The sequence below is a fragment of the Miniopterus schreibersii genome (assembly GCF_964146895.1).
Source record: "Miniopterus schreibersii genome assembly, chromosome: 6".
Taxonomy (NCBI): Eukaryota; Metazoa; Chordata; class Mammalia; order Chiroptera; family Miniopteridae; genus Miniopterus; species Miniopterus schreibersii.
In genome coordinates this window covers 7,856,042-7,881,719 of record NC_138107.1, presented here as the reverse complement: position 1 = coordinate 7,881,719, position 25,678 = coordinate 7,856,042, and the positions used below count along the sequence as shown (strand labels likewise).

General features: G+C 47.2%; 1 protein-coding gene across 2 annotated transcripts in view; it reads right to left on the bottom strand.

Annotated features, from left to right (window-relative positions):
- Positions 1 to 6,388: 6,388 nt before the first annotated feature.
- The window catches only part of MAPK14 (mitogen-activated protein kinase 14), a 68,444-nt gene continuing 49,154 nt past the window's right edge, over positions 6,389 to 25,678 (bottom strand). Inside the window, exons 9-12 of one of the 2 annotated variants that reach the window (XM_081141083.1) lie at positions 22,024 to 22,103; positions 15,294 to 15,372; positions 9,389 to 9,562; positions 6,389 to 8,623 (exon numbers count right to left, since the gene is read on the bottom strand). In XM_081141083.1, the coding sequence (XP_080997209.1) occupies positions 8,556 to 8,623; positions 9,389 to 9,562; positions 15,294 to 15,372; positions 22,024 to 22,103 (401 nt within the window). In that variant the 3' untranslated portion in view covers positions 6,389 to 8,555. Of the gene's footprint in view, positions 8,624 to 9,388; positions 9,563 to 15,293; positions 15,373 to 17,747; positions 17,828 to 22,023; positions 22,104 to 25,678 lie in introns of both variants that reach the window. The other variant, XM_081141084.1, reaches the window with a different exon arrangement.

Genomic DNA, 25,678 nt, shown 5'->3' with positions numbered 1-25,678 from the left:
CGCCCAGCAGCTCCTGGCTGCCTCCAGGATGAAGCTCCAGCTTCTCCACCTGGCCTGTCGCCTGTCGGACGGGGCTTGCCCCCATAGGGACCCTGCCTTTCTTGCCAATCGGATCCCCCCGGGGCGTCTGTCGGGCGTCTGTGCACAAGCGACCTCCATTCTAGCCATGTCACAAACCTGCCTTACTCACCCGTCACCACACCTGTGCTTGAGCTGTCGCCTGTCTGGAATGCCATTCCTCTGCTTTGCCAAGGACGGGAGGACCCTCCCCTGACTCCCGTAGGATTTAGGGCACAGCAGGTCCTTGGACCTGAATTGCCAGTTACCTTTCAAACAAAACTAAACTGTCAGTTCCTTGAGGGCATGAGTGTGTCATTTCCCTCTGTCCTCTGTCCTACTTAGCAAAGTGCTGCAAAGCCTGAATCCACTCAACTGATTTTGCTGGGCGCCTGTCAAAGCACTGAGGCGGCGTGGACAAACGTCACAGTCCCTGTCCCCATACCTAGTGAGGGAGGGGAGCAAAAAAAGGGACCAGCACACTGTCCCCTGCAGGTGGGAGTGCCAATGGGGCCAGGCCTTCGAACCGTTCGTTATCGAAATGGTGAAAATGAGCACCTCGTTCATCCTGGTCGTTCCAGGCTACCCGGTTAGTCTACGCAACACAGACAAGGGCACCCCCCCCCCGTCACTGTATTTTCATCGATAAAGGGACACTTCCAGCGCCACCAGAAAAGAAACGGAAGAGACGCCTGCAGGGACTGCTCCGGGTTAGGGGAGCGGCTGTGAGTCTCGGGCCGACCGTGAAACCACCAAACTGGCTCATCCTGCAACTTCCTTCATCACTGAAGGTTCTTGGTGAGATCTGCCCGAGTCGACTCCGTCTAGCTCCGGGTTTGTCAGCCTCGGCACCAGGGACATTTGGGGCCCCATAATTCTTTGCTGGGGGGGTGCCGTCCTGTGCATTGTGGCAGCATCTCTGGCCTCTACCCACGAGATGCCAGGTGCCCCCACCCCCCAGCTGCGACAACCGAAAATGTCTCGGGACGTTGCCAACTGCCCCTGGGGCGCAGACGGAATCTGGGGTTAGGCCAAGTCACTGGATTCCTCTGTTCCCACTGCGGGGTAATGTTTGTCCCCTGAATGCTCTACAGCTTATCTTCCTTTTCTCCTATCGATGGAGTTTGAGATTTGTTTCGGGCTTTCTCTGCCGTTACAAATAACGCCGAGTAGGAAGCCCCCTGTTCGTCTCCCGGAGCCGGAGCGGGAGTGGAACCCAGCTGCCCCCCGAGAAACGTCGCGTTCGAGGAGTCACAGGAACCCCCCTTCCTTACGGTCTCTGGGTCTGGCGACTTGCTTCAAAAGCCCATCTCCACTTAAACCTTTGATTCGTCTGGAAGTGCTTGTGGCTGAAGGAGGAAAGCCCCTTGTCCGCTCGTTTCAACACCACTATCGACACAGCTGATTGAACAACATACATTCATTTTTACAAAGTTATGTATTTTTACGGATTTCGGAAATTTTTCTAGGAGTCACACCGACCCGCCAGCAGCTATTATCCCTGGTGGTGGGATGATGGATGTTACCTGGCTGCGCTTAACATTTCCATCAATAAACATGTTCCCTGCGTGTCAGGAAAGAGTAACAACAATTAGAAAAATTAATGTGATGACGCCTTGGCACCAGCTAGCTCGGCGCAAGTGACGGGACACAGGAGGTGGGAGAGGCTGGGGGTGGGGGTGCTTCCTAACCGGGAGCAGGGTGGGGCTCGTGGGGGGGCAGGAAGCCTCCAAAGGGGGACACGCCCCACCACAAGCACGCTGTCAGCTGCCATTATCAGACAGTCACTGCCTGTCGCCGGGCAGAGCTGGCCGCCAGCTGTCAGGCCTGAGCATGGCCCGGAGGAAGTGGGCTTGAGCAATGCTGGTGGGTGATGCCCCCCCTCACTACCTGGAACGCGGCTGGCGGGCAGCCCTGCCAGTGGAGCCAGCCCTCGAGTAACGCCCTGGGGGACACACAGGCCTAGGACTCCCACGAAAAAATGTCGACCCCACGAGGACAGGGACCTTTTACTCTTTCCCGCGTTCCCCGGGCCTGATGCCAAGGAGCCCAATAGGTATTTGTGGAATGGCTGAGGGGGACGATGCCACACCGGCCCCCAGGTCCCTTTCTCTTCCCCTGATATTTTCATGGTAAAGCGGCAGAGGGAGGGCCAACGGGAGCGCCTGTCTGGCCGCCGGCCACCCTCAACAATCCTTCGATTCTCGCTCCAGTCCTGAAATTGTCGTGCATCCGACTTGAACCACACGGCGAGATGTAGGCGAGAGAATCCGGACCCGGTTCTCCCGACGCTGGTCTCTGCTCCGACTGGGAGCTTGGCAGATAACCTGAACCTGTCTGGTGTCCTGCTCTAGGTCATCTCTGCTTCTGGAGATTGCTGTCGAAACAGGAAGCCGAGGACAAGATGACATGCGATGATTAAAAGATGACAGTCACCCTCTGACTCAGAGAATCCAGACCCGATGCCCACTGTGCCAGGTGCCAGGTGGGTGAAGGGGCACTGGTAGTAAACAAGAGCCGACGCTTATTGAGCGTGTAACGTATGCCGAGGGCTTCACGTTTTAACTCACTGAACCCTCCCAACAGCTCTACGAGGCGGGTTCAGAGGGGGTAAGAAATTTGCCCAAGATTGTGCCCCTAGGAGACAGAGGGGCTGGGCTTTGGACCCAGGCAGATTGGCTCCAGAGCTGGCGTCCTGATCCTTTGTCTTTTTCTCTGGAGCAGGTGACCCAAACACCAGGCAGTGACATCAGTGTGACCGGTGCCACCGATTACGTGGACGAGTCCGAGAAGCACACAGAGGGGACACCTGATCCCAGCCTGGGGATGGTCAGGGAAGATTTACAGACGGACGGATGGAAAGGTAGCCTGAGGGCTGGGGAAGGAGGCCAGGTTCTAGGCGGAGGGACGCCCGCACACCGTGGCATTGTTCGGGGAGAGCAGCAGCCCACAGAGAGTGAGACGGGGTGATGGGCTTCAGGGGCCTGGCGGAGCGTTTCCGTCGCAGGTGAGGAGGGAGCCCGGAGACGGGCTGGGGGCTGGGGGCTGGGAGGGCCCCGTGGTGCCGGGCGAGATGGTGCCCCGCTGCGGCCGCCATGGACAGGGGCGCCCTTTTGACTCCTCTACTTGGCCAGCATCAGCCAGCAAGTCCTTTGGGAAATTATGCAGAATGAATACATTTTTTTAGTTTCCTTTTTTTAAAATATATCTTTATTGATTCAGAGAGAGGAAAGGGGAGGGAGAGAGATAGAAACATCAATGATGAGAGTCACTGATCGGCTGCCTCCTGCACGCCCCCGACTGGGGATTGAGCCCGCAACCCGGGCATGTGCCCTGACCGGGAATCGAACCCCGATCGCCTGGATCCTGGGTCGATGCTCAACCGCTGAGCCAGGCCCGGCCGGGCTTGCTTTTCTTTCAGAAACCAAGAGAGGCACATCTAATGTCAATGCCACAGATCCCTGGGACTAGGAGTCCTCCGATGCTGGTAGCAGGACAACCCGTTGATTCCAGCCTCCACTGCAACGTGACTCCGGACGTGAACTTGAGTCATTACTTGTATAGCATATACAAGTAAGAATATTAATTGCCTAATATGCAGGAGGGGTTCAATAAAGTACTTTTCAGTAGGGGGGGGGTGAAGGAGAGAGAATACAAAGTCACATCTGTCCTTTGATTTAGAGGTTTCACTTCTCAGGGCTCCACATCCCTTGAGTCATTTCATCTATGTCAGAACTTCTCAGCCGGTGCACTTTGCAAATCTGGGGCCATTTCTGGTTGTCGTCACAGTGACCAGGGCTTTTTTTTTTTTTTTTCCAGCGTGCAGGAGCCATCCTGCAGTGGGAGTCCCGGTGACAGATGCTTCCTGTCACACATGCGTCCTGCTACCTCACGGAAGATGCAAAACCAGGTCACCCGAGCCTGGACCGCTACTGGACTTTATAATACACCAAGTTTTTTTTACGTATTAATGTACTTAAACTGTCCGAGATCACACTGAGTAAATAAAAAATAAAAATTAAAAAAAACTTGTTTTGCTTGCAATTTTACCGAGCGCTGCTCACCAGCCTCAGGAAGTGACGCGGCTGCCGGCAGTCGGGGGCGGAACGTGAGCACAGCAAGGCGCAGTCGTCACCGTCGAGGCGCCGACGCTCAGGTGCCGGCCGCCAGCTGCCCTGTCGTCTGCACGGTTATGCCCGAACATTCACACCCTGACGCGTATGATCGTGACATTTCCTCCGAAATTGTGTATCTGTATGCTACCTATGAACTTCAGGATCACGAAAGGGACGTTACAAAGTAATTATACGAGAGGTTTTGCCTCTGATAAGAGTCGAGAACTGCTGGTCCTTGTCGGGAGGTCAGACTGGTCATGTGGTTTTACATACATACTTTCCCCCCTCAAATGACACTCAAAAGTGGTGGCATATGTACATATATATACATAATGTCATATACGTAACTGCAGAATTGGACTTAAGGTTACTTCCTCACTTCTAAACGAAGCACATTCTTTAAACCGAATTAATCAAACGGGCCTGCAGCACAGCAGCATCCCACTGGCTGGGGCAGTCACTCAGACCACAGCCTCCGACTTCAGTGGCGGTTTTCCAGAAACTGCACTGGCGCCAGCCCCGGCCACCTCGTCTTCAGCTCTCCTCCAAGACGGTTTTAGCAGCTCAGTTCCCAGAGGCAGAGCACCCCACTCCACAGGAGCGCCTCAGTGCCCAAGGCCCACTGGAGCGAGATGCAAACCAGTACCTCCCGCCCACAACACAGTGAGCTCACTGAGGTCTGTTATCTCATTTAATCTTTACAATCACTTGAAAGCTAGAAGCTGTTACCCCAGGGTCACATACTGACAAGAGCTTGGGCCAGGATTCGAACCCAGGTCTGTGTGGCTTCAAAACCCAGTATTCTTTCCACTGTAACACATCACCTGCCTATCTCAGAAAATCTCGCAGTCATACCTCAGTTTAATCACTCAGTTTTGTTTGTAGATGACTGAAGAGCTTCTGAACAAAGGATAACTTTATTCACTCAACACCCACCTCATTTTATTTTGAGAAATTGAATAGCCTTAGTCCAGTACTGAATATACTTTCTTCTGAACTGCCTAAGATCTAATATCTTCCTTTCCCACCAAAAAGGATATACTTGGGCCTTTAAACAGGCTTTTCACATTTGTACTTCCTCTCGAGGTATCAAGGCATTTAAAAAAAAATTTTTTTTTTTAAATTGATTTTAGAGAGACAGGAAGGGGGATGGAGAGAGAGAGAAAAACATTGATGAAAAATATTGTCGAGGGCCACAGACAAGAGTCATAAAATACATTTGCTTTAAAGGTCTATATTTAAACAGCCCTGGCTGGTGTGGCTCAGTGATTAGAGTGCTGACCCCCCCCCCAAAAGGGTCTCAGGTTTGATTCTCGGTCAAGGGCACTGTACCTGGGTTGCAGGTACAGCCCTGGATGGGGCGGGTGCAGGAGGCAACCAATGGATGCGTCTTTCTCGAATCGGTGTTTCTCTCTCTCTCTCTCCCTCTCCCTCCCTCCCTCCCTCTTCCTCGCCCTTCCACTCTCTCTAAAAATCAATGTAAAAATTATCCTCGGGTAAGGATTAATAAAAAGATTAAAAAGGTGTATAAACAATGTACACAGAGGTACACATCGAAAATTTAAAAGAAAAACATACTCTCTACAGATAGTCTTGGAATGTCAAAGCTGAACAGAACCCAAACACCTACTTTAAAAAAACTTCCTTTTACAAATGAGGAAATGGATATCCTAGGCCAGGGGTCGGCAGACTTTTTCTGCAAAAGTGTAACTTCTAGACGTTGTAGGCCACATGGTCTCTGCCGCAACTATTCAACTCTCACTGTTTCCCCAAAGCAGCCAGACAATACCTAAACCGATGTGTGACCGTGTCCTAATGAAACTTTATTTATGGGCACTGAAATTTGAATTTTACAATATTATTTTTCACAAGCTACAAAAATACTGTTCCTATTCCAACCATTTAAAAATGTAAAAACCATTTTCAGTCTGACCCCATTCTAGGCCACTCTGACCCCAAAGGGCAGCAGCAGAGGGCCTGCCACGTTATAGTTAATTTGCTCTCCGCTTTACCCCTTCGCTTCTAAGTCTCAGATCTGCTTTACCACAAACGTACAGCCGAGGAGCTCTATCAATGTTTTCTAAATTTTAGGAGTAATATTAAGATCTGTCAGAAGTGAACGTGAGGCCACAGTTGAAAGGACGTTGCTATAAAACCGTATTGAGCAGTAAAGAAAAACCATCAAGAGAAAACGACGATAAAATGGAGAAACTCACTAAATTTGAAAAATAGGCTTTATTTTGACCAGTGGTATTGTATGATGTCCTACAGGGCATAACTGATTATGGCCAAGTTCATGAGTACAAATAAAATGGCAGTTCCCGCATTCTCTCGTCTGCTTTCCGCTCAGAGGAACCAGGAGGTGGGAGCGTGACTCTCGGCCCCAGGGGCAGCCGCCTGCTGAGTCCGGGCTCCAGGCGCCGTCAGCCTCCTAACCGGAGGGTCACAACGGCAAAGGCCTTGATGGGAAGGACTCAGAGCAGCGTGTCCGTCGGAAATCACACGGGCACTTACAGCCCAACATGCCGACGAACTCGTCCTGCCGTGGGCTGTGGCGATTTGAACCGCGCACCGAGGAGACGAGGCCTCTATTCGTTTCCTCTAAGGAGGGCACCATCCTGGGTGCGGCGCGCCTGCCGCCAGCCTGCCTCCTGCCTCTCGCCCCGGCGGACGTGGGCCCTACCTGTCCCTCTGGGGTACGAGCACTGCACTGTGACAGAAATGGAAACCCTTGGCCCCAGTACGAGGTTTGTCACGTGGCCAACACTGGAAGTGGCTTTACACTTTCTCATTTCACAAAAGGTTTAAATACATGGCCCTCATCTAGCACAAGATGCCTGAAATTCAGAAAATTATGAAAACAACTCTTCTCCACCCCTGAGGATATTTCATCTTTATAAAGTTGAAAATACAAAATATTAAAATAATCTGCCCTTTCTCCCCATCCAAAGGAATCACACTCTCAAAGGATTCCCGCAATATACAAAATTCATTTCTCCCTAAACTGAGACCAAGAAGTCAACGGTAAGCTGCCAAGAAGACCCTTTCCCAGAGAGGGTGGAAAAGACACCTCATTACTTTCCTTAAAAAATAACCTTATTTAGACAAAAATAGCAAAGGAATTCTGGCCTCATGAGCGTTTTTATTTTCACTTGATTTCGGCATTTCTTAGCATTGGTTACTGGGAGGGACGGGAACAACGTGTTTTCCAAAGTCGGAGATATTCCTGGGAAAAGCCCTATCTTTCCCGTGATGGCTCCCCAAAAACAGTCTGTTGAAAACCAGATGGCAAGAAAGAAAATGCTATATATCCATCTGTTCCATTTCTTCATAATTTTCACATCAAAAGCACCTGGAGTATCAATTGTGTTCAACACAAAATAGCACTGGGGGCTGATGAGAAGATGATGTCACCTGCCCACAGCATCAGCCAAGGTGACACGGGTTCTGAACTACCCAAAAAGTCCTCACTGGCAAACTCGCCTGGCACCAGGGGCTCCCAAAAAAACAGGACAAGCAGCTGTGCATGCTCAAACAGCAAGACGTGCAGAACACATCGCCACCCTGCTAGGAAGAGAGAGCACACAGGAAGTACAGGGGCAGCGAGAACCGGCTCTGGCTCCGGGGCCAATGCTCAGGAGGCCTCTGCACTGAAGGTGGGGTGAGCAGAGAAATGGGGGCTGAGAGGGAAGCACAGACATGCATGCCCACACACGCACACACGGTGCCTCCGAGGCTCCCTGTTTCACGAGTGGCCGTCCAACAAGCCGACTACTCGCCTGGCTCAGAGCTTCATCTGCCGCACGATCTTCTCTCCTTTTAAGGCACAAACATATTTATAGTTCCAGATACACCTGCTGAGTTCTGAGAATCACAAAGCAAGTTCTTCTTAGACTAGTGCACAGACGCCAGTTGGTCCTTGTTGGCTGCACGCACCGCTGAGGGACGCTCCCGATCTGAAGCAGCTCCTGTGGTCGAGGTGGCCCCCCACCATCAAGGTGGGGCCACAGGAGAGGCCAAATGGTAAAAGCATGACTGGGATGTGGGACGTTTAATATTTTTACTGTGCATTTAACAAACCCTAACACGATGGCAGCTCTTGCCTACCTGAGCTGACTCACGAGGAAGCGCAAGCAGAGGCTGCCATGGGCGTCTGGAACTCCACGGAAAGCCACTGTGATCATAGTTTGCTGATAGTCTCTTACCCTCCCACAAAGACAGACAGACACACAAACACTAACACACATGCGTGCACGCGCACACACCCCTTCCACCATGGAGGAGATCTTTGCAACGAGAGGCACTTGAATGAGATTTGGAGAGTTCCCGTGAAAGGCCTTCCCCTCACAGTGAAATGGGAGCAACAGCACAGAAACCAGGTGCTCAGGATTCCATCTCTTCTTGGTCAAGGGGTGGAGGCACGAAGCTGATAACTTCATCGTAGGTCAGGCCTAGGGATTGGAAGGAAAGCAGGGCATGAGAGTTCAGGCGATTCTCTTTGCCGGCAGGCACTGTAATTCCAGGCTCAGACCCTCCCTCCCTGTCCAGGCCAGTGCTTGGAGGGCCACTTCAAGGAACTATTTGCTGCTTGTGTATGATATCCTAATGGATCAAGCGATTACACAGAAGTTCAAGGACACATATAAAAATCCATTTTTCCCTTGTTTTGGTCATTGCCCAGTGCCTCTTCTTTAAAGCTAAGAATAACTCCCACAAGCTACAGCAACAGAAAAGCCTGGCTTTGGGCAGCTACCTGGCATTCTGAACTTGTGTTTCATGGAAAGAATATGAGGTTACACACAGGAGACATAGGTTCCATTTCCGGCTGTGTCCGTAACTAGGTCTAAGGTAACAGGTAAGATAAACTCTTTTTGCCTCAATTGTATCAACTGTAAAAATATCCCTTCCCCTACTCATCTTAGAGAGATGCTGTAAAGAGAAAGATTCTGAGAACCTCAAAGATCTAGGCAGAAGTGAGGGGCTGTGCGCAAAATTAGAGCAGTCGTGAGCATCTCACAGCTCGGAGAGTGTGACCATCTTCAAGTTTCCAACAGAGGGGCACACTGACTCTGCACGAGACCCTGATCACAAGTTTTAATGAGCTGGTTACAGCCAGAAATTTTATTTTTCCACAGCTTTTAGTTAGCAGCTCACCCAGGAATGATTTTCAAATCTAAGTTCTCAAGCTAGATGTTAATGCTGCCTTTATGCCTTACTTTTCCACTCGTCTATAAGGAGGTCCCTGCTCTCGAAGGACTGGTCATAAGGGTCGGCCACCGGCTCATCGTCAGGATCATGGTACTGAGCAAAGTAGCCATGTGCGAGCGCTTGGGCTGCTGTGATTCTCTTGTCCGAGTCCAGTACAAGCATCTTCTCCAGCAAGTCGACAGCTGTTAGTCCACAGATTGGAACAAAAAAAGGGAAGAGTTTTTATTTTTAACATGTTTCCAAAAAATTATGCCTTATTAAGCAAACACACAGCTTTGGCTCTTCAAACCTAAACAAAGAATTTCCTCCAGAGTGTTTGCTCCAGGACATATCATCACTTTTCTCCTGTGTGTGTGTGTATGTATTTCGTATTATTTTTTAAGAATACATTATTGGACCTGGGCCTTGGAAAAGCAGATTTCAGTGTGCATCTTGGTCCTGTCCAAACACACCCAACCCCAACAGAGGGAACCACAAACCATGGGTTGTTGATAGCTCCAAACAAGGCCAGTCACAAACAGCGTCTGACAACGGCCTGCACCAGAGACCTTCCAAAAAGGAGGATCCTAGCAGATCCACTTAATACACAAAAACAACCCAAATAGGCAGCCAAAATGGAGAGACAAAATAACAAGCCCCAAATGAAAGAACAAGAGAAGTCTCCAGAAAAAGACTACATGAAATGAAAATAAGCAAACTATCAGATATAGAGTTCAGAATACTGACGGTAAGGATGCTCAACAGTATGAGAAAAGATATGGAAATTATGAAGGAAATTAAGAATGACATAGCAGAAATAAAGAATACGTTGGAAGGAATAAACAGCAGATTAGAGGATGCTGAGGATCAGATCAAAGAATTAGAAGACAGGGCAGAAAAAAATCAATGAATCAGAGATTCCAAAAATCACCCCCAAAAAACCCAAAACAAAAAACAGGAGGACAGTCTAAGGAAGCTGTGGGACAACACGACATGTAACGATATTATAGGAATGCCAGAAGAAGAAGAGAATAAAATAAGCAAGGGGTAGAGAATTTGTTTGAAAAAATAGCAGAAAACTTCCCTAACCTGATCGAGGAAAAAGTCACACAAGTTCAGGAAGCACAGAGAATCCCAAGCAAGAAGAACCCAAAGAGGTAGAACACATCATAATTAAAACGTCAAAAATTCAAGACAAAGAGAGAATCTTAAAGGCAGCAAGAGAAAAGCAATCTGTTACCTACAAAGGAGCTCCCATTAGGTTGTCAGCTGACTTCTCATCAGAAACTCTACAGGCCAGAAGGGAATGGCATGAAGTATTCAAGGTAATGAAAAGCAAGGATCTGAAACCAAGACTACTCTGTCCAGCAAGGCTATCATTCAAAATAGATGGTGAAATAAAGAGCTTCCTAGATTAAAAAAAAAAAGGCTAAAGGAGTTTATCACCACCATTGCAGGAAATGTTAAAGGGACTGCTGTCATTAGAAGAAACAGAGAGAGAAACATAGGCATAAAGAATTAAAATGGCAATAAATAAGGACCTATCAATAATAACCTTAAGGACTTGAAGGGAGAGATCAACAGCAATACAGTCACAGTCAGGGACTTTAACACCCCATTGACTTCGCTGGATAGATCTTCCAGACATAAAGTCAACACAGAAACAGTGACTAAATGGCACGCCATATCAGATGGATTTAATTGACATTTACAGAACATTTCACCCCAAAGCTGCAGAATATACATTCCCCTCAAGTGCACATGGGTCACTCTCAAAGATAGACCACATGTTAGGACACAAAACAAGTCTCTACAAGCTCAAGAAGACTGAAATCATATCAAACATCTCAGATCACAATGGCATGAAATTACAAACCAACTACAGTAAAGACACTCAAAAACATTCAAACACATGGAGACTAAATAGCATGTTATTAAACAATGAATAGGTTACCAAAGAGATCAAGAAAGAAATCAAAAACTTCCTGGAAACCAATGAAAATAAACATACAACCACCCCAAATCTATGGGACACAGTGAAAGCAGTCCTGAGAGGGAAGTTCATAGCACTGCAGGCCTCCCTCAAAAAGCAAGAAAAATTTGTAGTAAACTATCTAACTCTACAACTTAAAGAATTAGAAAGCTCCCCTGTGAAGGTGTCCAGACCAGGGCTTTTGTTTGCTGGGAGTTTTTTTAATTGCTGCTTCAATTTCATCAGTTGTTATTGACCTATTCAGGTTTCCTGATTCTTCCTGATTCAGTTTTACATGATCTTACTCATATGTGGAATCTAATAAACAAACAGACTGAGGAACAAAATAGATCCAGAGACATGGAGGCATGGAACAGACTGAGGGATCTCAGTGGGCAGGCAGGGGTGGGGTTTGGAGGGGGAGAGATTAATCAAAGAACTTATATGCATATATGCATGACCCATAGACACAGATAATAGTGTGGTGAAGGCCTGGAGAGGGGGGAGGGGATCAATGGGGGAAGAAAGGGGGATATCTGTAATACTTTCAACAATAAAGATAAATTTAAAAAAATATTCATTACCTCAATAAAAAAATACATTACTGAAGATTTTTTAAACTATAAGAGATTCTGTTTGAACAAGCTTTTGTGGTGTGTCCATGTCAAACCACCATAGTCAAACTGTGTCCAAGTGAAAGCCTTAAGCTAAAGTGACTGAGGAGAGGTAAGGAGGGCTAGTTTTTAATTTTCCAACTTTTTTGACCCCCTTCACTGTTTATTTACTAACATAAAGCAAATGAAGAGTCATTAAACGGGTCTTCAAACAATGGACAAATTGAGGTTTTAACATGGGTGGGTGGGTGGGAGACGTGGTATTTGGATAAAGTGATATTTTATTTTTAAATTTTTCACTGTGAAAAATTTCAATATATAAAACAATACCATGAATACTCGTATGTTGAACACCCATACCCAACAATTAACATTTTGTATGTCATTTGTATTTTTTGTTAACCCATTTTAAAATAAGAATTTCAGCATAAAGACATCTTCCTATGAGATCATAAGACTGTAATCACATCTGACAAGTAAATAATTCCCAGATATCTAAAATCCAGTTCAAGTTAAAATATCTCCGATTATCCCCAGTTGTCTTTTATACCCACCTCGTTCAAACCGAGATCCAATTCGGGGGTCGCACGCTGCATTTGACTGGGTTTCTTTAGTTTCTCTGAATCTACAATAACCCCCCCTTTTCTCCTGTTCAGACCTCAAAAGACAGTCCAGCTGTCTTGAGAATATCCATCATATATGTACACCCTTGTTTTCCTCTATCCCTTGTATTTCCTAAAAACCATGTTAGATCTAAAAATTTGGTTAAGAATTGGGTTTAACATTTTCGACAAGAATGTTTCATAGGTGACTGTGACTTGGAGCATTAAGGCCATTTGTCTATTAAGAACGATGCTAAATTTGGTTACAGGGTTGCTGCTTTTTGCCCTCAGCAGATAATCTGTGGGGTATTTTGAAACCACGTCAATGCCCTCAAGGTCCTTTCACTTGAGGCTTTTCTTCACGGCCATTATTTCATCAGGGGTCACCAAATGGTGATTTTTCTGATTCTGTGAAATGAGGATGTTTTGCGTTTCAGGAGGGTGCAGGATAAACACTGACACGACCACAGGGGCCACTTCCAGGAAGCAAGGCTTCTGAGGCTTTGCAAATTATTGGTGGTCCGTTCATCACGGAAAGGGGCAGGGGTGGGGCGTGAAGAGGAGCCACGTTCCTGAAGAGACTGCTGCTGTGCACACCGAGGCTGAGAGACCCCGTCCTGCAGCGTGACTTCCAGAGAAATCTAGAGACTGTGGTTTCAGAGGGGTACAGGGGAATCAGGTAAATACTTATGTGTTGACTCGGGTTCCTAAGTTTACACTTTAAAGCACTGGGAGAAATGCCTGGACCTACACTCTTCTCTTCTGAGAAAAAAGAAACTTTACCAGCTGTTGTTTGAATCACATGGTCTGTGCCACCCCGAGGGTAAAAAGGACCATGTCCTCAGAACCAATACTGATCAGGAATAGGTCAGGGGTAAGAAAGAGATCCTGCTAAGACCCTGACAGATACGAATGCACACGCCACACCGAAGGGCAGTTTACGTTTTAATTCACGTTTTGAGGGTAATGGTGAAACGTGAAGTCAGTGGCTGACAAAGCAGACGTCAATATTTATGTTATTGGTGGATCCCTGCTCGGTTAATAGCTGGGCACAAGTTTGTGGTCAGTAGCACCATGGTCTCAGATACCTGCAAGAAGAGACTCTATGAGGTCACTGCCTGGCAGCGGGCTGTCAGGCACGTTTAAGTTCCGAGAACTGCAGCGCTGAGCACAGATGGCCCAACGCCTCCACTCAACTCACTCGCAGTCTGCGTCGCTAAGTGGTATCTAGTCCTTTTGAATGTTTAAATGTCATGATTCCAGAGAAGGAGATACCTATCAGGAGAGAGGTGACCTAAATAAGCTGCTGGGACACACACATATCCCCCCTTCTCCAGAAAGATGAATAAACAAACCTGAGTCAGCGAACAGAAGTCAAACAGTAAGCACTGCCGTGTCTAACACGTAAGCTGATGTGATGAAAAAAAATCCAGAGCAGGCTGACAGACAAGAAAGCTACCGGCACACATCATCTCTCAAATTCCTGGAGCACTTATGACTCAAAGAGAGCTTCTCACAGATCCCTGAACTAGATAAAACAGCTCAAATAAGTTACACACAGCCTATGAGAGCAGATGCCAACCTAAACCAGCCCGAAAACTGAATTCCACACACCCTGAGGAGCCTGGGGATGCATTCCTGGAAGCGAGGGTGACCAGCTGAGACCTCACAAACCCGCCACCTCCAGGGGGAACAGGAACTCACCCGTGTTCGCCCCACGCTTCAGAGCATGAGCACCTGTGCTACTTGAGGATGACCAAAGTGACACTGAAACCAGTCAACAATCACAACAATGAAGTGTGTAAAAGGTAAAAGCACTTGGCCTCGCTCCAACTTCTGAAGAATCCTCCTGCCCGAGGCACAGCTGCGGGGACCCCTGAGCAGGGTGACCCACTATAGAATCTTGAGGAAAGTGAGAAGGCTGATCATATTATTGTCATAGCCTCTCCTCGCTCCCCTCCTGTCACAGGGAGGTCCCAGTCTGAGTTCTCTGCGTCCACCACTGTCCACTGTGCTGAGCCAGGGCGTTAGCGCCTCAGACGACACCTCCTTCAGTGGCCGACTGAAGCACCCAGCGTCCCAGCTGTAAGGAACAGGCAGGTCCTTCTTCAGCCAGCAGCATCTACCCTGCAGCTGCCACCACCATGTCCCTCTGCCAAGGGTCCTGGAAGTGCTGCGGCAGGAACATGGCACCATTCCTTAACGCCCGAGGCGGCAAACTAGCCCCACAGTGAGAACGGTTTAAGTCTCTGAGGCACAGAAAAAGAGATGACAGGCCCGCAGCACAGAAGGCTACCGGCAGAGCAGGGAGCTCACAGTCTGTGCCGGCTGTTCCTACCCTCAGCCTGGGTAAGAAATGACAGCAGCTGTGCCCGGCGGGCGTGGCTCAGAGGTTGAGCATCGACCTAGGATCCAGGAGATCAGGGTTCGATTCCCGGCCAGGGCACGTGCCCGGGTTGCGGGCTCAATTCCCAGTCGGGGGCGTGCAGGAGGCAGCTGATCAATGACTCTCTCATCATTGATGTTTCTCTCTCTCTCTTTCTCTCTCCCTCTCCCTCTCCCTTCCTCTCTCTGAAATCAATAAAGACATATTTAAAAATATATATCCTCAAGTGAGGATTAACAAACAAACCAAAAAAAACAAAAAAAGAAATGAAAGCAGTTGTGAGCAAGTCACAGGCTTCAGATCCCGAACTTACGTCATAACCAATTTCCTAGCTGTGACATGAGGATACAGTCAACTTACCCAAGGGATTGGCACCAATAAATACATTTGCAAAGTTCATCTTCGGCATCTGGGTCAAAGACTGGATGTAGTTTCTTGCCTGTAAAAACAAAAGGTTTTCAAAATGGTTTTCTGTTCAACGATGCTACTTAACGCGTCTTGGTCCTGTCCAGGAACAAGTGTTAACTGACAGTCTGCTGGCTCCAATGTTTATGACAGTTTTGAGAGTCATTCAAGACTTGACCCTCTCACTGCCGTCCTAACTCCCCTTATTTATGATCACTACCTCATTTATATCCCTGCTGTGTCTATTGCAGTTATATTTCAAGTGGCCAAGAATGCTAACCAATTAAGTTCCTTTTCACTAGCTTTCTGATCAGAGGATCAGAAGCTAAAAAAATGAGGCCAAGATATCTAAGAAGTAGCCCTTTCTGAGACGGCCTTCCTAAAAGCTAAAATCGGCACAGAGACTGGTACTCCTAACGGAAGTCTAGGACTGGCAGTCTCTCGATGGTGCCTGTCTTAGTGGGCACTCTCAGCACACCAAAAGAGCACCAGTATTAAACCTTGCTAACAAAGTAATCTTGGTAACAAGCAAGCATAAGCTTAGTTTGGTATCTGAAGAAGCTTGAAGACATTTAAAAAATACTAAGCCAATGAAACAATAAAGAATAGTGGATTATAAGTTACACGGCCCAGGCAGGAATCCTTCCCCTACCACGTATAAGCTACATCTTCTTGGGCAAGACTGAAATATCAATGACCTCAACTGCAAAATATTAATATTCAATGTTAGTATGTGGTCTGCCTATATCATACGGTTACTGTGCTACTCAAGCAAGATAAAACCCATTAAAGAGCTTCAAACTATATTTCTGACATAAACAACACCTATATTACCAATGGAGTTGTTCTAAGTTTGGTCCCCGGGCTGGGAGAGGCTTAAATTTGAATCTTGACTTTAACCTTTTGGGCAGGTTTCTTGTTATCTTTGAAGTGTGGAGTTCCTGAGCTGTAGAAAGGGATCAGTAACAGTGCCCGCCTCACAGAGTGGACTGAGGACTACAGATAACAAACCAGCACTTCCTTAGCACAGCACTGGGCCCCAAGGCAGGGCTCAGCAACAGCCGCTATTGCTGCTGCCTTGAGAAGGGAAGTCGGCCCTCATTTCCTAAGGATGTTCCCAACTTCCCAATTTCTGAGCTTCATTCTAAGGAATGCAAGGTGCCAAATTTTTTCAAGGACTGACTGACTAATCAAGACAAAAACAAAAACTGGTCTTGAGGATACTTACATAAATACAAATGTAACTCATAAATGTGTGTGCCAGATACTAGGTATTAAACTATATCGATGACCTTCCGTTTCAATGAATAAATCTCATTATCAGTGGCATCTGAGTAGTTGAGATAAAACTTCTTTGAATCTATCTTAATCACCTCCTTACAATTTCTCAATAGTAAAGGTGCTCATGTATGTGCATTCTCACACACACACACACACACACACACACACACACACGGGCAGAAGAAGTTCTGGTTGCTAGGCCAACTTCACCTCCTTCTCATTACCTGTGCAGTGAACAGGCCAGACCCACTTTGAAAAGCAGTTGAGGATCTTTCCGATTCGAACAGAAAGTTCTAGGAACTGAATTATCTACATGGCTGCAATCTCTTCCTACTTGAGCACATAGAAAAAAAGGTTGAAGGGAAGCCAGAGGTAAAGAGAGACCTGACTCATGTAGAGAACAGTCATTCCTCTAACAAGACAAAGACAGACAAGAAGACGACCTCGGTGTAGCTAAGGGGAGGACCTCTGTGATGCCAACCTGGTTCCCAGAAGTATAGGGCACCTTAGAAAAAAGTGCCCCAACCATCTCTGATGATAAAACTAGAGTTAGATTAACAGTTAAGAACTGGTTAAAAAAAAAGGGCACCTACCCCTACATAGGTATTCATAATTACTCTATATTACTTATGCATTCTTTTAAGTACAGTACTTATATTTAAGTACTTATAGTACTATATTTAGTGGTTAGACATTTTAGTTTTTTTAAATGAAGAATCCTCTTTTGGTTATAAAAAAAAACCTGATGACTAGGAAAGCATGCTAATGCCTTCGGTGACCACACCTCTGGCTGAAAGCCATCCGATGCCCTAATCGCAGGCACAGAACCCAGGAAACCACAGTCTCTTGAGCACTAAGTTCATAAAACACAAATAGAAAAGTAACATCATTTCCATGTACAGGTCTATAAATTGTATTCTCCATCCACAGGACTGGATGACATTTTATCCCAAATATCAACATCTTGCAAATAAATAGCACAGGCTGTGGGTACCTCAGTAGCCCTCAAGGCACATGCAAGCATTCAGTGACAATAACAACTGTGTTGGTGACACAGTGGCAATCAATCAATCAATCAGAAAGTGGCCCTCTGCACGACTGATCCCTGTGAAGTCTACTGGTTCTCACCTCATGGCTTGGCATCCTGTTAATGAGATAAGCAGGGGGTGTCCCCGTCAGACGCATAATCTGCTGAAGCTGGTTAATATCTTAGATGCCTAGTCAAGGGCATTGTTAAACATACGGTGCGAAAAATAACTTCCAATTCAAGTTTTAAAAGGCCGAAAGCCACCCCCAAACAAATAAAAAAACCTACTCCCCTCCCGCCCCACCCACCCAGCCTGAGCCCAAGGCTGCCTCCGGAACTGCGCTCCTGCGACGGGCACAAGGGCTCTGAGGCACGGAGCCGGTGGCTGGCTGTGCCAAGAGGAACAATCTTCTGTGGTTTCAGCATCATCTTTAGCATTAAATGTTTCAGGCTCCCTGGAAAGAGACTGCCCCTTGATCCAGGATGCCAGCCAGAGAACTGTTTTCAAGTACTGATGGCCAAAACCCGTTTGCTTGCCAGGTAAATGGAGAGGATTCAGAAGATTTTGATTCAACTCAGGACAAAAGAACATATCCAGCGAGCATGCCCATTTAAGGGAGAGGTTAAATTTTTGAGGAACGGGCTCTGGGGATCTCCAAGGCCCCACCCCTCCAGAGGTAAGGCATGGGTGGGTGCTGGGTGGATAAGCACTGCCAACTTCCAGAGACATTAGTAGCGGTACATTTAAAACGCGTGCCATGAACAGAGAGGTGAGTGAAGAAAGGGAACGCGGGGGGGAAGTTAGAAGCTCATGGCAAAGACAAACAGAAGTCCCAGGCTCATGCCACAGTGATTTCTCCCACAGCCGCTTAGCAGGTGACCAGGCTGACCTCACCTAACAAACAGCTGGGATGACGTTTGCAAAAACCCTCTGCAATCCCTTGGCCGGACAGCGCTACGAGGTGTTCCACGTAAACAAGCGCGTGTGTCAGCTGTACTCCGGCCTTCTCTCTTTGAGCTGTGCCATCAATTTTAACACAGTCCCCCCTCCTCCAAAATATTACGAGGACTGTTAGTTTACCATGTGTTCCTGTTAAAGCAGAAGCGATGGCATTTTTTTAAATCCTCAACACAACTCAATAAAAACCTCGCTGTACTCCCTTTCCTGTTGGCTAGGAGTGCCCTCCTTCGGTTGCAGCACTGTCGTCAAGAAGCACCCTGGTCAAGCGCCTTCACTTCTCTGTGGCTTCCCTTAGTCATCTCTCCCCTTTAGCTCAGTCCCTGAACTCAAATCCCCTAGCGCGCCGATGACCGCGCACACGCGCGGAAGGCTGGCCACCGGGGAAGCGCCGGCGCAGTCAAAGGTGGCATGAAGTTCCCCTCACACTCTCACAACGAAGTTTGGATTTACCTCTAAACAAACCACACAGCACAGTGCTTTGCATGCAAGAGAAGTATCCCAAAAAGGGGGCCGGTAAGTAAGCCAGAAACAGCAGACTACCAGCTGGGTTTTAAAATGTTAAAAATCCTGCCACCGCTCCCTTCTTCCCCGTGAATGGTACAGGGCGGGGCAAACGCAGGTTCACAGCTGTTTGTACGGAAAATAATACCATGATTAGTAAGTAATAACACAGGAATAAACTGTTTCACATACCCACAACTGTGAACCTGCGTTTGCCCCGCCCTGCACTCAGTCTGAACATTTTCTGTTTTGTCTCCTTTAGTCAAATAGGTTATTATATATATATCCCTTTCTTGTCGGGAGTTAGAAAAAATAAATTTCTAGAGAGAAATGTGAGAGTGAGTCAGTGAAACAGCTTTTTTTTTTGCTTTCTTAATATGATTCTTTTGTTCTTTCACTAATTGCTATAGGTAGGGGGTTACTGCCCCAAAAATTCTACCTCCTTAGGCACCCGTCACAACCCATTTGCGCCCTTCCTCGCGGGGCACCCTACGCGCCCTAACCTGCTCTCCGTGAGCCCATCCACCACGCACCCTCCTGCTCACAGTGTCACACTCGCTACTCGCTGACTTTCTACACGATTTCCCTACTTTTCAGGAGTAACGAAAATAGCCATTGCCTGTTTTCTACATTCCTTCAATAATGAATTTTTCTTTTGATTTTTAAAATCTTTAAACAATTTTACTCACTTGGCTTTGTTATTTTCATATTATATGTCCCACACATCGTGTGCTTTTAAAAAAACTGGTACTGCACGGCCGGGCGTGGCTCAGTGGTTGAGTGTCGACCTAGGATCCAGGTGATCGGGGTTCGATTCCCGGTCAGGGCACATGCCCGGGTTGTGGGCTTGATCAATGACTCTCTCATCATTGATGTTTCTGTCTCTCTCTCTCCCTCTCCCTTCCTCTCTCTGAAATCAATAAAGATATATTTAAAAAAACAAAACAAAACAAAAACAAAAACAAAAAACTGGTACTTAGTATCACTAACGTCAAATTAATCTTGCTGACCCTTCTGAGCGTTTATCCACTGGCCATGACTACGTAGGGATAGTCGCCCTTACTCAGTATAACATTATTTGAGTAAGTTCTGAAATTTTATTATTGCCCAACTCTACCTTAGAGCTTTGTAATATATACAATGTGCCCTATTTCACGAAAAGACATCTCAATATGATGTCAGGCACTTGATGTTGTTTCTTTCTTAAAAATAAACGGTGGCTTAATGATAGATAAATACTATTTCACCCACACCCTTTCTTTTAGAAATCCTTGTGACGAATGGCACAAACCTATAGGGCAGATGGCTGGGTTGGGGGCGGGAGGGGGCACTGAGGAGGAGCTGCTGGGAGCCACCCCGGGCGGCATGACTTTGCTGTCTTAGTCTCATTAATAAACCCAACTTCTCAGCCCCACTCCCCCGTCCTCATGTCCTCTCTACTAGCCAATCTTTCTAAGCAAAGGCATGTGAAACAACTGTCCTCTCCAAGCATCTCCTCATGTCTTCTCTGACCCACTCCAGTGCAGAGAAGACGCCCCTGGTGGGGCTCCGACAGTGGCTTCTGCGCGGTGCCCAGTCGCACACAGCTAAGGCCCCGCCCGTGCTATCGGAGCATCTGGGACCTGCGCTCGGCTCTGCCAAGTGACTCAGTGCGTGACTCAGGCAAGGCACAGCCTTCCTGTGCTTTTGCTTCCTCATTCTAAAATAAGCAGATACGACAAAATACAATCGGGCCAGCACATTCTCTTACATCGTCAGAGTGGAAATTCGTAAATGCCCTGGGCTTTGTGGTCCTTTTAAGGAATGTACCAGAACACATATCAGATGACAACAGTCTTTGACAGGGAGATGGCAAACTCTTTGAACTCACCTGCTCGAGCCTGTCTCAAGCTACCCAGCAGTCTCCCAACTGGGCAAAGGGACCCCTTCAGCCAGAAATGCTGGGGGGAGAGCCCAGGAAGGCACTGCTGACGCTCGGCTCCGTAGCTCTTCCCCTTGTATCCACTGCCTGGCAGCAGACAGAGGGAAAAGGGAGAAAGGCTGGGCTTTCATGACTTCTCTCACGTCTCCTGCCCAAGAAAATGACCAACAGCAGGAAATCATAGCCAAAGGAAGCCAGAGGCGCGTTCCCAGGGCTTCTCTGTAAACGCCTGCATGGAGGCAGGAAAGCACTAGCCAAAGCTCTTTCTCCGGCTGTTAACATTTGTAATTACAAAGGCAGGCTGTGGGAGGAAGGACTCACAACCCTACTCCTGTGGCCCTGAGGCACCAGGAATGGGCTGCAACCTCTGCTGGTTTGGGGACGGGGCAGAGAGGAACCCTGTTAGGAACTGACACCGCTCAGGTGTGCAGGCGGTCTGTTCTACAGCAATAAAAAGCAAGGAGCTTCTGGAAAAGGGCAACTGTGCAGACAATGCACATGTCATTATTTTAGTGATGACGGCAGAGTAATACATGGTGAACCTCATGCTCTGAGAACAAACACCAACCAAAAAGTGAAAAGAGCCCTTGACTACATGTGACGCTTCTGAGAAAGATGAAGTCAGGGCTGAGAACAGATATAAATTTTCTATTAATCTCTTGGAATGAATTAGAATCTCAAATCTCATTTACTACTACGAGGATCCTGCTGCCCAATACAGGCTCCCGTGGTCCAAGGGTGCACCCAGATAGAGAGAAAACAAAACACACTCATGCATGTGGCCAGGAGGGTGTCTGTGCATGCATGCAAGTGTGTGCATGCACGCACACACGCACACACACACGCACACACACACACACACACCCATCCTGGAAGTCAGCACACAAAGGGCACACGTGCTTAGAAACACACCCAGGTCAGAGTACAGACTGATGGAAAGCAAGTGGAGATGCTCCCAACAGGGCAGATAGTTACAATCAAAGCATCAACTCACAGACTCTGAGGAGATTTTCTTCAAAAGCTCAGCCCCTGGGGTTCCAACGAGTCTTAAAATGAGCTTCAACTGATCAATATCTAATGGTGGACTATAAAGGAAAATGTTGGGACAAAATAAAAATGGAAAACAAACAACAAATAAAACAAAACAAAAACAAACAAATACCCAATAATGAAAATTGAAAACCCAAACCAAGCCAAAATGGTGACTTTCATCTAGGCAAGGCTTCTGCAGGACGGTCACTTCAAGCAGGACATGCTCCTCCTGTTCAAAGGTTCAAAAAGCTACCACACACAGACCCAGTGTACATTCATCTTGTGCATCCGTCGACATCCCCTATCAGTATAAAGTGAAACGACTGTAGCTGGGTACTGAGCTCACAGGGACAGCAGGGGAATCACGATAGCTTCGCTCTGTCCACAGGCTCAGTCCACACCTACCTCCTCGCCTTCTACCAAGCAGCAGTAGCCAGGTAAGCCAAGAGCAGCAGTAAGCAGAATGCTACAGATAAGAAAAAAGCAGCAGAGCACAGGCGCCAGGGGTCCACAAGCCTACCTGTAAGTATTCCTGAGACCTGCCCTAAGGAGCTGGTACTGTGGCAGGGGCCTGTGCAGGTCCCAGGGCCTAACCACTGAGCCTCTCCCTCTGCCCTGGCCACAGCAGCAGGGAACTGGGGGCGACGGCCAGCAGAGGGCCCCGCTGCCCCACTGCACCTGAGTGATCTTCAGCAGTGCCATACTGAAGGACAGCTGAGGTTCAACCTTACAAATGCATGACAAACCTCACACACCCCAAAGGCTCTGAGGAACAGGCCACACGCCGAAACCCTTATTCTGGGAGCCGGCTTCCAAGTACACTCAGAACGTACGTGCATGTATTAACCAGGAGACAAAAACTTCCATTTTTTTCTTACTGCTTTTAGCCTGGCCTGAAAAGAAAGTTAAAAGGAGAGAAAATATCCTATAAAAGAGCTTTTAAGCCCGGCCAGCATGGCTCAGCAGTTGAGCATCAACCTAGGATCCAGGAGATCGTGGTTCGATTCCCCGTCAGGGCACATGCCCAGGTTGCAGGCTCGATCCCCAGCAGGGGGCGTGCACGAGGCGGCCGATCAATGACTCTCATCATTGATGTTTCTCTCTCTCTCTCCCTCTCCCTTCTTCTCTCTGAAGTCAATAAAAAATAAAATAAAATGCTTTTAATAGTCTCTGAATATTTGAAGAGCTTATCCACACCTACACTGACATTAGAGGGAAAGGGAGAGAGGATAACTACCTGCTGACCCCCGGCAGGTTTTGGATGATTAGGTCCCTTCTCAACTTCCGGCCTCAGCTTAACTTGACCTCCCAGAGAGGCCTCCCCCAACACTCTCTATAAAGAAGGCCCCACTTCCGTCATCCGTCCCAGCACGATGCTTCGAAACATCACAGTGCTTATCAGGATCTTTAACCACTTTGTTTGCCCGCTGCCTGGCACGTCTACCAATGCACGGCTCTCTGGGGGGAGAGGCCACTCTGCCGTCCACCATTTATCTCCAGCACTCAGCCCAACACCTGCTGCATGGGAGGCACTCAAATATCTGGGGAGAAGGTAGAGCAGGATGGAGAGGAAGATGGAAGAAAATATTTCTTCTTATGGTTATACATACAAGGGCAATACAGTGTAACCTAAAAATAATGGCCCCTGCAAGTCATAGTTGCCTAAGTTACAGGAATTACTTATGCAATAGTATCACTGGCATCTTGCCCTGTTCTTTTTTTTCTTCCCCAGATACGAAATTGGCTTAAGTGGAAGAAAATTCTAGACGACAGCCAGCAACCCCAACCTGCTGCCTTTTTGGAAAATGACATTTGACTGGAACACAGCCATGCCTGTTCGTTTATGTATTGTGTGTGACTGCTTTCACCTGACCCGGCAGAATCGAGTAGTTGCAACAAAGCCACATGGCCCCTAAAGCCTAAAATATTTACTAACTGGCCCTTCCAGAAAAGGTTTGCAGAACCCCTAGACCCAAACAACCTGTGCTCCAGAAGTGGTAAGTCCACTCACACAAGTTATTTCTGAATTAAGAATAGAGAATTCTGTCATTTGCAAGTGACAAAAGTCAGTATGTTCTGAAGGTTAAAAGTTCAATACTTATTTCTTAGTTGAAGGTGTTGAGAAAAAAAATTTAAAGCATATATTAATGGGCACAGAGCAGAGAAAAAAATGGATACCATCTTGCTCTAAAATAATCAAATTAACTATATTACAACAGAATTTAATACAGAATCCTTTTTGCTCATGTAAAATAATTCAGTTTACAAACATTCAGTTCACTCGCACTGTTCAGAAGTAAATTTAACTAGGCCGCTGTCCCGAAAGATAAAGTATATTGCATATGAAAAAACACTAGACTCCCTCAGCTTTCAAACAGGTAGTTTTGTGATACATTAATCAAAACTAACCTCTGGAAGTAATGCTGAGATTCGTCATCCTGTTTAGGAGCCTTCTGACTACTGAAAACTAGAGTCAGCTTTCATGCTCCCGGGCCGGACAGAAGACTCTGAGATGTGAGTTTCTCAACTGCCCTCCCTTCACCCCAACACTGCAGGAGCAGAACGCTCCCCTCACAGAAGCTCACAGCAGCAATGAGACGGGGACCCTGTCCTCTCAGTTCCTCTGACTCACATTCACGGCCCTCCCCGGCTTGGCATCAGGCTTCTCTTCCGACTCTGCCTCCAACTACTATTCCTTAATGTCCTCAATGCTTCAATTCACAACAAACATTCCAGGCTTCCAATTTCTTATTTACCCAAGTCACAAACAGGGATACCCTCCCTAATCCCCTCCTACTAAGCCTTTTCTTATTTACCCTTCAAAGCCCTGCTCAAATGACATCTCTGCCGTGAAGCCTTCCTGGTAAGTTCGAATTAATCCCTGTGTCTTCTCAGTAGCTTACTTATACCTCTATTATAGTATTTTTTAAATCACTCTATCTTGTTTCATAATCAGAGAGTGGAAATTGGTTCAAGTAACTGCTGTAACTCACCTTCCCCTGAGTATGACCATCTGGTTTGGCGGACAGGTACCATCTTATCCCCAGCACCTTCTATAGTAAACACTGGTTGACTTGAAAAAATTTTCCATAATGTGCTTTTCAACTCAGCTCCACCCTCTGCCCTGCCCTCAAAATCTAGAAGAACCAGACCCCGTTGAAAGTCTATACACAAAAAAGTAGTCAAGAAAAATTGCATCATTTGACGTGGGGCCTAACAAGTTCTCAAACACTCCACCTGAAGTGTTTACACCGTGAAGCGATAAGATACTGTGCGATGAGTGTGGGAGGGCTAGGGGCAGAGAGAGTTGGTAGAGCATGACAGCCAACGCCGAGGAGATTAGTAAACACGCAATGCCAATGAGAATTATCTACTTAGGAGCTAAAAGCACTTGCATGAAGGAAGTCAAAGCATGCAAACCTCAGAGGACATCACCATAGGTTCTCCAAGAGCTGGCAAATCCACTGAAACACAGGTCAGTCTTCCAGCAGTACCAGCCACTGTAAGGCCACTACAGTGTGTCCAGGCAGTTAAGGCCAGGAGGAGCTTCAAGCAGCTATATAAGCAAAGCAAAGCAAAATTTACCGCATTACGACAATTAGTTATTTCCACGGCAA